Here is a 12,131-nt window from a genome sequence, read left to right on the forward strand (position 1 = left end):
TCACTATTTTGTTTAAGACACTTTTGCTTCTACTGGATTCAATACACTCTGCTATACACAAAGAGCACATGACCTCCCCCTCCTCACTCATGTGTGAGCAGGACCTCCCCTTTGTGAAACCATATCTCTAGATGTAACCACCGGAGAAAAAGCTACTACAGAGCCAGGCTAAACTGAGGAGGAAACTTCTGCACATCAAGATAATAGCCAAAGTTGTTATACATCCCAAGAGCTATTGATTTGTGAAAAAAAGATTATCAGGGTTGAACTTAAAATTATCTTGTAGATAAGGGATAGCTAGCTGATCGGTGAGGGTCTGACCACGAGAAAGGGACTTCTTCTCACTGATGAGTGGCCTGGTGCCTGCCTGTCCTTCTGGTCCATTCACTCTCCATGGGAGCAGTCGGCAATGGCAGATTGCTACACACATGTATTTCCATAAATCAAATACAATTGAATAGAGAGCTAGAAAGCATGCTTATTCTACCACTCCACCCATCACTGAGAACCGAAACACTGTTCTCTGGAGGGTTAGGGGTTATGTTCTTGTGATCTATCCCACCAGTAAGACTCTCGCCAATCAGCTAGCTATACTCTATCTTCTGGATAGGGGTTAAGTTAGACTATTGGGACAACCCCTTTAAGTTCTAAAGGTTACCTACTGAGAGAAGACTAGTGTAGAAGTATGGAAACAGAGGTTGCCAAGAGATAACATTTCCTTGGTAACCAAAAGCATTTGAAAACAATTTATCATGTTATAAAACAATAAACATGGAACATGGTAGAAGTGCAAAATGCATTTAGACACCAATTGTCTTACAAAACTTTTCATAAAATAAAATCCCATAAAGTCCTGATTGTCTGATATTAGGTCCTGGCTGCTGACCATGGGGCTCTCGTTTTTCTCCTGTAGGGATTGTTGTCAGGCTTCTCCTAGAGATGTCTGTTGAGTACCTCCTTATTCTGGAGATGTCAGTATCTGTTTGTCATGAGCGTTCCTCCTGTTGGTCGACTGCAGTATGTTCCGGAGGTGCTCTTGAGTTTCATCAGGTGTATGGTATTGAGGACATTGCTGCATGCTGATGAAAGCTGTGAAGTACAGCCAGGACAATACATACCGTATATTCTCGAGTGTAAGCCGAGTTTTTCAGCACGAAAAATGTGGCGGAGAAACTCAAACTCGACTAATACTCAAGTCAAGAAAAACAAAGTCAAAACTCACCTTTCCGTTGCCCCCCGCAGGTCTTCTCTTGTTCCACCGGCAGTGGCAGGTCAGTGAGCAGTAGGCGTACAGCTAATACGCCAGCCGCCACTGACATCATAGCATGTGCCAGTCTGGACGTGTGTAACTGATCTGGAGCTGAAGCGAGTGAGGGCTATATACTACACAGGGGTTGGCTGGCATTATACTAAACGGGGCTGGCTATATACTAACAGGGGATGGATCGCTATAGACTAAAAGGGGATGGCAGGCTATATAATAAAGGGAGCTAGCAGGCTAAATACTAAAGGGGGCTGGCTATATATCACAGGGGGCTGACAGGCTATATACTAAAGGTGTCTGACAGGCTATATGCTAAAGGGGGCTGTCTATATACTACAGGGGGCTTGCTGGCTATATACTGTCTGTGACCAATGCATTTCCCAACCTCGGCTTATACTTGGAGCAGGGCCCTCACTCCAATTGTTTAATATGACTATCACTACTCTGTACTGTCTTATTTTATTTGTATATGCTTCCTAGAATTTGTAAAGCACTACGGAATTTGATGGTGTTATATAAATAAGATTATTATTATTACATGTATAAGAGTATATACCCAAAATAACAATCCCTAAACACATTGTACTACTTGCATACACTTTACATTTTCACACAGTGGTACTAGCAGGTACATCAGCCAAAACCAGGAATGGAAATGACATAAAGAAAATACATGATGTATAAAGATTTGCACTTTTCATTAAGATAGTGGAACCACACAGACTGCCAAAGATTCTTGTTCAACCAATTATTTATGTTTTCTTATGTCTTGGAATTTGAAAATAAATAAAAAGCACTAGAATTGTTTTTATAGTATTACAAACCTTTCACGAGGGGGTGTACCAAATCCAATTCACAATTTCAACAAATACATTTTTTCATAAATGTATGAAGAGGAAGTGGAGTGTTTAAGAAAATGTCACAATTTTAAACAACATATTCAGAGACCAGAGGGTACAGAATAATGCTTGGGTCATTGTATTTGAGTCAATGTTTTACATCAGTATTTTGAAGGAGTGACTCCAAAACAAAGAATGGATAAAAGTCGATCCATTGTACTTTACTTTGTAGGATCCAGTCCTGGTTTTGGCTTACAAATATTGAAATAAAATATTGACAAAAATAATAATGTGCTAAGGTCAAATTGAAGAATATGAAAACTTGCCCAATTCTTGTGAAGGCTGTAGAATACTAATGTTTTATGTATGAAAAACTGGTATATACAGCTTTAACAGATTGAAGAATAAATCTCATGACATGTGGGACATTAATGTAAAAAGATACAACCCAGATTCACACAAGAATAATTTTATGCCTGTATTATAACTGCAAATCTCAGCAGATTTTTATAGGGATGTATGATACTGTTAAACTAGCCATATAAATATGTATATTTGAAAGACCGGCAGATTATCTAATGTGTAAGGGAGATGTTGGGGGTGAGAAGGGTGGGATACGTTGGATTTCCACGGACTCATCATTTTTGCTTTAGCTTTTGACCCCAACCTTAATCAGAATACATGCATGCCTAGCCTGTATCAATAATGGGAAGATTTAGAAGAAAGTGTTGTCAACCAAACAAGTGCTTATTCGACAGCTATTAAAGGGGAGGGTCAACTAAGTGTAGGATTTATTTATGGTAAGGATTTGGGGTTTCTTCTTCAATCATGTGACCTGGAATTTGGCCTGGGAGTTTTGGGTGCAAAATATGTGCCACTATTATACTTGTGTGACCGTACCATATATGTAAACCGAAACCATATGAAAGCAAAAACGTCAATGAATATATTTGAATTTGTAGTCTAAAGAGTAAGCTGCAGAGTAAGCTAACAGCTATCTAAAGGAATAACTTTCATCATCATACTCTAAATCCTCATCATCATCGTCTTCTAGAAGTCCATATTTGAATTTCCTATACACTGTTCCATCCTGTCCCATGTAAACAATATCTTCATCGTCATCATCATCTTCCTCCTCATCCCGATCATGGTATTCAATCACGTGGTCTTGCTGGAAGCTGGAGGTGCTTTCTCTACTGTTCTTGAAAGACTGGAAGGATTTTGATTGGTCTGGCAATTTTTCATAGCCGGCTTTAACAGTCAAAACTTTTGCACGTCTCCGTCTCCACAGGAAAACAACAGCTACAATTATAAGAACCAGCAGGATGGATATTGCCGCAGACAGAGCTGCCTTTTTATGGTCTGCTGTTTCTTCTAAGATCCCCTTTATCAGGATACATTCATCTAAAAATAGAATCAAATGACAGGAATTACATTAATATGAACATGATGTGAAAGGAATTCTTTGTATATTCAGGATTCTTTGTATATACCCAAAATGTGAAAATAATTATTTGGCTTCTTTGTATATACCCAAAATAACAATCCCTCAATGCATTGTACTCCTTGCATACACTTTAAATTTTCACACAAAGGTACTGGCAGGTAAATCAGCCAAAACCAGGAACGGATATGACCCATAGAAAATACATGATGTATAAATACTAGGCTTCTCTGTATACTCGGAGAGAGAATGTGTATAATTACTAGGTTTCTCTGTATAGAGGGAAGGAGCATGTGTATAAATACTACTTCGATGTTCAATTAGGGCCAACTTTGTAACAAGGAAAACTTATTTCTGCAGTCATATTTAGTTCTGTGATTTCAAAGTACTGCTATAATAAAGCCCCAAAAATTTACATGGTGACAGTCACGGATTAAGTGTCCCATGGGCCCTGGTCTGTTTACACGACAATTGCCTCTGCAGCGTCCAAACCAACATGTACCCGGATATTAGGACTTAAGTACTACTCTACATTACATACACTCCTTAATCTTGTACTGTTCACAAAAGTAATTTAATGATGAACTTCAAACCTGCTCTTATAACCCATCTATTTAGAAAAGTCAATCGCATTCCCTAACTGCATGAAACCATCCAGACCAGATCTCCCAGACAGTGTAGGAGATGTGGATGTTGCCCCTGGCTGACCCAGCCTCTGTGCGCTCTGCAGCTGAACTCCCCTTTATACTCGCGTATAAACCAAGGCTCCTAATATACCACTAAAAACTGGGAAAAGTTATTGGATTGAGTATAAGCCCTAGGGTAGGAATTGTAGCTGCTACTTTAATTAAATGTCCACAGCAGAGTCCCCCTTAAATTAAATTTTCACAGCAGATGCTCCCTTTAATGAAATGTCTACAGCATAGCTCCCCTTTAATAAAATGTCCACAGCAGAGCCCCCCTTTAATAAAATGTCCATAGCAGAGCCCCCCTTCAATGAAATGTCCACAGCAGAGCCCCCTATAATAAGATGTCTGTAGCAGAGCCCCCCTTTAAAAAATGTCCACAGCAAATTCTCCGTTTACAGAAATGTCCACTGCAGATGCCCCCTTTATTGTAATGTCCAAAGCAGATTCCCCTTTTAATAAAATGTCCACAGCAGAGATCCCCTCCTTTAATGAAATGTCCAGAAGCAGAGATCTCTCCGTATTACAACACCGCGTCATAGTGTGTGCGCCCGGGACGAAAGGAGAAGACGATGCCGGGAAGAAGAAGCCAAAGGTCAGTATAGAGGTTGTTTTTTAGTTTCAACAAAACTTTATTGATCTAGAGTTTTTTTGAAAAAAAAAACTCATGGCAGATCTTCATATAGGCCCCGGGTATGACCCCTGTCCCAACTAATTCCATGTGCCTACATACTGAAACTAATTTTGTAGCAAACACACTGCAGTGGTTCAGACAGTACTGCTGACCTCTGTAAACGGACAGAGGCCAGCAGTGACACTGCACAATGGGGCTCATTTACTTAACCGGTCCATTCGCGATCCCCCACCGCGTTGTCCGACGTTGATTCGGAGCATGCCGGGATTCACTAAGGTCGTGCGCCCAATATCCACTAGGTGTCGCTGCTGCGCCGAGGTCCACCATCCTCTTCCTGGTGCATGTAAGTGCGTGTCAAGTGACACATTTGTTTTTAAAAAATACAGCGTTTTCCGTCGCATGAAACCCGGCGGCGATGCGACACAATCTGATCGTGTGCACCAAAAACCTGGGGCAAAACAGCGCAAACAGGTTATTTTCAGGAAGCCCAACGAAAATGAGCGATTCGGGCCCTTAGTAAATGAGCCCCATTGTCTCAACAGCAGCATGGTTGTGGCGCCCAGGCTCACGTCAATGACCGATAATCTGGTGGTCCTGGATGTCCTTTAAGTGTCTCCTTCCTCCCCTTATTCTACTTTCATACAGAATCTATGGACCCTTCAACATAAAAGGTTTACTAGTATATTTGGTTTAAGGGGATACACGAAAAATGTGCATACAGTATATTATTTGTGAATGTTATACACTCACCGGCCACTTTATTAGGTACACCATGCTAGTAACGGGTTGGACCCCCTTTTGCCTTCAGAACTGCCTCATTTCTTCGTGGCATAGATTCAACAAGGTGCTGGAAGCATTCCTCAGAGATTTTGGTCCATGTTGACATGATGGCATCACACAGTTGCCGCAGATTTGTCGGCTGCACATCCATGATGCGAATCTCCCGTTCCACCACATCCCAAAGATGCTCTATTGGATTGAGATCTGGTGACTCTGGAGGCCATTTGAGTACAGTGAACTCATTGTCGTGTTCAAGAAACTAGTCTGAGATGATTCCAGCTTTATGACATGGCGCATTATCCTGCTGAAAGTAGCCATCAGATGTTGAGTACATTGTGGTCATAAAGGGATGGACATGGTCAGCAACAATACTCAGGCAGGCTGTGGCGTTGCAATGATGCTCAATTGGTACCAAGAGGCCCAAAGAGTGCCAAGAAAATATTCCCCACACCATGACACCACCACCACCATCCTGAACCGTTGATACAAGGCAGGATGGATCCATGCTTTCATGTTGTTGACGCCAAATTCTGACCCTACCATCCGAATGTCGCAGCAGAAATCGAGACTCATCAGACCAGGCAACGTTTTTCCAATCTTCTAATGTCCAATTTCAAAGAGCTTGTGCAAATTGTAGCCTCAGTTTCCTGTTCTTAGCTGAAAGGAGTGGCACCCGGTGTGGTCTTCTGCTGCTGTAGCCCATCTGCCTCAAAGTTCGACGTACTGTGCGTTCAGAGATGCTCTTCTGCCTACCTTGGTTGTAACGGGTGGTGATTTGAGTCACTGTTGCCTTTCTATCAGCTCGAACCAGTCTGCCCATTCTCCTCTGACCTCTGGCATCAACAAGGCATTTCCGCCCACAGAACTTTTTCGGACCATTCTCTGTAAACCCTAGAGATGGTTGTGCGTGAAAATCCCAGTAGATCAGCAGTTTCTGAAATACTCAGACCAGCCCTTCTGGCACCAACAACCATGCCACGTTCAAAGGCACTCAAATCACCTTTCTTCCCCATACTGATGCTCGGTTTGCACTGCAGGAGATTGTCTTGACAATGTCTACATGCCTAAATGCACTGAGTTGCCGCCATGTGATTGGCTGATTAGAAATTAAGTGTTAACGAGCAGTTGGACAGGTGTACCTAATAAAGTGGCCGGTGAGTGTATGTTGTACAATATAAGACATATGACCATGGATGAATTCAATGGATAGTGTCTCTATTTTTACTTACTGCTTTCAGTATGTTTGTGAGTTTTTGTAAGATAACTTTACAAAACATACTATTTTGAAGCAGTTAGAAGCCTGTATGTTGAAATTGTGAATAAAGGCGTATGCAAAGGGAATTTTCATATCACACAAATGGTCATCATTATTATTATTTTGAACTATCATCTCACCCAGTATCTCCGTGCAGTCACAGCATTCCGCTTCTGGTTTGGCACCGCAGCAATGCACACATCTCCCTTCATCTACGTAAAGGGAGAGGCCTGCTTGACACACAGTACAATTCTCAAGCCCAGGCCCCTTACATTCACTACAGCTTTCATGGCATTTCTCACATTGTTCATCTGGATCCTTTAAAAGACAAAACATTTTAGTACTTACACTTTTTTCAGCTATAGGACATAATAATGGCCATTTACTATAGCATCCACAATCTGATGTCTTTCCAACAGAAATGCATGGTGGATGGGCTCAATGTAAAATGCTGCCATAAATTTAAAAAAGTATCTAAACTCCCTACAGCAATTTGATGATCATCATGAACCCAAGTATGATGAAGCAGTGTGTTACATGGCAAAGGTGAAATCTAGCTCACTTTTCAGGTTCTTAGTTGCCTATGGCAACCAATGACAGCTCCCATTAAAAATATCCATGAGCACTGGTAAAATGAAAGCTGAGCTCTAATTGGTTGCCATGGGCTAAGAATATTCTTACTTTTAGACAGCTTGATAAATCTGCCCCAATGTTTTGCAACTTTACCACACCCTCAACACTTTTCAATTCTCCTACCATGGGACTCATTTACTTTGATTTATAACTTGCGATAATTCAAATAGTGCCCTCCCGATGTAGGAAATAATTAGGAATCAGTTGCAACTTTTTCGGCAGACTTTAACACAAGGCCTAGTTCATCTCTGTTAGGTGAAGATCTCGTTAAAGGAAACCTACCATCTCGGATCTACCTATTACGGCACAATCAACTAATGAATGACATGGGAGCCCTTTTTAGGGCTAATCCTTGAGTGGCCTGTAACTTTATAAATCTTTTATCACCTAATATGCAAATATCTGAAAGGGGCTACTGGGGCGTGGAGTAGCCAGAGTTGATGCTACACGGCACGGCTACTCCACTCCCTAGTAGCCTCTTTGGAGCCTCCTTCTACGAGATCTTCAGCGTACAGCTCCAGGTAGCTGCACGCTCCTAGTAGCTGCACTCGTCCCTTTTCTGCATAGACTATCTATCACCACTTCTCGTTTTGGCTCAGAATAACTGAAGGAAGTATTTGAAGGCCTAATGACGATGTTAACTGGCTTGACGGTGCGATCATAAGTTCAGTTTTTTAGACACAATTTTTGAAGGCAAAAGTAGGCTGGATCATAATGGGTGTGAACATATAATTGAGAGGTGCTTCTCCTGGTTTGGAAATCAAAAACTGCATTTAAAAAGCTAAATTTGGGAATGCACCCTTATCACTATGTCAAGAGCATAAGAGCTCCTAAGATAGAGATAAAGAGTGGTGCATTCATTCTGCATAATGATAAATCTGTGCCAACAGTCTCCTGACTGCGCCTCTGTCTATACATTTGGTGCTATACTAAGTGTGTCTTGACCCACCTGTCACTGTGTTCTTAGATGTAGGGACCTTATTGTTCCCTACAGCAAAATCCATACCCTGAATAGGGGTTGAAAAATCACAAAAAATCTAGGTCACAATTAACCCCAAATCAAATTCATCCTGTGACACAAGTTTTGGTAATGATGTATGACACCTAACTTTCTTTCCTCTTACCTGTGTACGTTTGAACTCTCCAGGAAAACACACGGAGTGACAAATGTTTCCGGAGAACTGATAGCTAGACACACAGGATGTGCAGCGAAGAGCTCCTGAACCTGAAGAAAAAAATATACAAATATCACTTATACATGTAAAAAATATAGTGTTTCTTAAACTATAATTATTTAGCAGAATGCAGTGCAGCTGTATCAGTGTGATTATCTTCCTCTGTCTGCTTAGGATGTGTTTTAGGACTGTCTTCTAGTTGTCCTGTATCACTAAGGATGCAGTGACAAGCAGGCAAGTGACAGTTTTGGGGGCTCAGTTCAAAAATTCAGTCCCTTTATTACAGCTTAATTCTGTTACTTTACTAATGAACTAAATAAGAGAAAGTATGTCATCATTAATATTGACTACTATAAGACCACACCATTTGCATAGAGGTTATAGGGTATATCATTACCGAATTCTTCCTTTTTATTAGCTGGATGCAGGCCGCATCTGCCATGAGGCGGAGTGAATTTCCCGCCCCAGGCGGCAGATTGCAGACCCCTTTTAGGAGCTGCATTTTGCCGCCGGATTTTACCTGGAAATTCATGACAGCGATGTAAAGTTGGGTTGGAGAGGCTGTGTATACTGGGGGTGGAAGGAGAGGCTATGTATCCAGGGGGAAGGAGAGGCTGTGTATAAAGGGGGTGGAAGGAGAGGCTGTGTATACAGGGGGAGGAGAGGCTGTGTATACAGGGGGTAGAAGGAGAGGCTGTGTATACAGGGGAGGTTGGAGAGGATGTGTATGTATACATGGGGGGTTGGAGAGGCTGTACATGTATACATGGGGGGAATGAGAGGATGTGTATACAGGGAAGGCTGGAGAGCCTGTGTGCGTATACATGGAGGGGGAGGAGAGGCTGTGTATATATGGGGAGGAAGGAGAGGCTGTGTATAAAGGGGGGCTAGGAGAGCCTGTGTATACTGGGGGAGGAGGCTGTCTATATGGGGGGGGCTGTGTATACTGGGGGGGAGACGCAGTGTATACAGCGAGAGAGAGGCTATGTATACTGAGAGAGAGAGGCTGTGTGTAAATGGGGGGCCGGATGTGTATTCAGGGGGGGAGAGGAAAGGCTATGTATACGGGGGATGGAGATGAAAGGTTGCCTATACGGGGGGGGGGGGGAGAGGAATGTGTATACATGGGGGGAGGCTGTGTATACAGGGGGGAAGAAGAGGCTGTGTATTCAGTGTGGAGAAGAGTCTGTGTATACAGGGGGGAGAGGCTGTTCATTGCTGTGGGAGGATAAATTAAGGCACCTAATGAATTGTGGGTGCTGTATATACTATCATTTTAATATATATATAATGGATATTTTATGTGGGGAATAGTTCAGTCATGTTGTGAGGATAATATATATCAGAAACACGCTCCATTGTAAGTGACTGTGGTAATTTTAGGTGCACAGTGTGGAGTTGTGTTGTATGGAGCTGAAGACATTTGCCTGTGAATTCAGCAGAGAACCATGGAAAAACCTATTGACTTGAGTATAAGCCGAGGGTGGGAAATGCATTGGTCACAGACCCAGTATATAGCCAGCCAGCCCCCTGTAGTATATAGCCAGCCCCCTGTAGTAGCCAGCCTGCCAGCCCCCTGTAGTAGCCAGATAGCCTGCCAGCCCCCTGTAGTAGCCAGATAGCCTGCCAACTCCCTGTATAGCCTGCCAACTCCCTGTATAGCCAGCCAGCCTCCTGTAGTAGCCAGCCAGCCAGCCCCACGTAGTAGCCAGCCAGCCCCCTGTAGTAGCCAGCCAACCAGCCTTCCAGCCTCCTGTAGTAGCCAGACAGCCAGCCTGCCAGCACCCTGTAGTAGCTAGTCTGCCCGTAAAAAAATTAACTCGGTACTCACCATTCCGACGGCCCAGGCAGCACCTCTTCTAGCTTCATGTGCGCGGCCGGTCCGCATCAGCTCTGTGGTCAGCGCCTCTTCTTTCCTTAAGCCGTAGGGCCCCGTAGGGCATGCACGCGGCCCAGCCGCTGCACAACTATCATGTCAGTTGCTGCTAACACCACAGAGTGCCCCGGCCGGGCTGTGCGCAGAGAGCTGTTGTGGCCTTGGCGCCGGCTTGAAGAAAGAAGAGGGCAGTCGGAATGGTGAGTGCCGAGTTTATTTTTTTATATACAAAAATTGTGCTAAAAAACTCAGCTTATACTCGGGTATATACGGTAAATTTTACATTTTATTTCCATTTCCCAGTACATGGCATAGAATATAAAATACAGGCACTAGGAAGTCAAATTTGTTATGTAGAAAACAAGCCATTATACAGCTCTGTACATGGAAAAATAGAAAAGGTTATTGATTTTTGAAAGTAGGGAGTGATAAACAGAAAGTAAAATGGAAAAAGCCCTTCAGTAGTAAGGGGATAAAATGCCCCCTTTACCACATGATAAAAAGTTAACAAATTTGGTTTCCAGTATAATTTCTGGATCGGCCAGACGAAGCGCAGGAGAGCGCGAAACAGTCCGTTGCCGGAGTTTGCAGCGTGTAGCACCTCTCTGTCCTATGCACCGCTTTGAATAAAAAGAAGATTCTCTTATTTGGGTGAGTGCCGCCATTATTTGTCTTCTTTGATTCAAGTATCATTTCTATTCTAACGATACCCAGCTATATACTTCTTCACGCAATATAACCCCTACCTTAATCCAGAACTCTAGTGACTATCTCTCTGCTATCTCTCACATTATGTCCTCTATCTTCTTGAAACTTAATCTTTCTTAGACTGAACTTCTTAACTTTCCACCATCTACTAAGCGACCCAACCATGACTTCTCCATCTCGGTCTGTGGGATCACTATAGCACCGAGGCAGCAGGCTCGCTGTCTTGAGGTTGTGCTGTACTCTGGCCTCTCCTTTGCACCATATATTCAATCTTTTACTCGCTCTTGCCGCATGCATCTCTGAAACATCACCAGAATCTTCCCATTTCAATTGAAACTTCTAAACTGCTAATTTTTTCTCTTATTCGCTCTCAACAAAACTACTGTAACTCCCTACTACGTGGTCTTCCACTCACTAAACTCTCTCCTCAACAATCTATACTTAATGCAGCAGCCAGGCTCGTCTTTCAGGCCAAACACTACACATATGCCTCTAGTTTGTGCCAATCACTGCACTGGCTGCCTGTCTTCTTCCAAATTTAGTTTAAAATAACAACCCTCATCCACAAAGCTCTGAATAATGCTGCCATTCTCTCTACTCTCGTCAATCACCCTACTCTCGTCCTGCGCATCTCCAGGACTTTTCCCAAATTGCACCAATTCTCTGGAATACTCTTCCCCGGACTCTCAGACTAATACCCACGCTCCAAAGTATCAAACATGCTATTAAAACCCATCTTTTTAGGCAAGCCTATCACACTCACTAACTGCATGAAATGTCAACTCTCTATTTACTAATCCATCCTATGTCCACCTCCCGTTGCTTATTCGGCAAACA

The 12,131-nt window shown here is 42.8% G+C and overlaps 1 protein-coding gene across 1 annotated transcript in view; it reads right to left on the bottom strand.

The window, feature by feature from the left end:
• Positions 1–1,943: 1,943 nt before the first annotated feature.
• The window catches only part of PCSK5 (proprotein convertase subtilisin/kexin type 5), a 254,780-nt gene continuing 244,592 nt past the window's right edge, over positions 1,944–12,131 (bottom strand). The window contains exons 35-37 of the mRNA XM_072150928.1: positions 8,660–8,760; positions 7,043–7,220; positions 1,944–3,507 (exon numbers count right to left, since the gene is read on the bottom strand). Of these exons, the coding sequence (XP_072007029.1) occupies positions 3,098–3,507; positions 7,043–7,220; positions 8,660–8,760 (689 nt within the window). The 3' untranslated portion in view covers positions 1,944–3,097. The remainder of the gene's footprint in view (positions 3,508–7,042; positions 7,221–8,659; positions 8,761–12,131) is intronic.

This window comes from Engystomops pustulosus, chromosome 1 (assembly GCF_040894005.1).
Source record: "Engystomops pustulosus chromosome 1, aEngPut4.maternal, whole genome shotgun sequence".
Classification (NCBI taxonomy): Eukaryota; Metazoa; Chordata; class Amphibia; order Anura; family Leptodactylidae; genus Engystomops; species Engystomops pustulosus.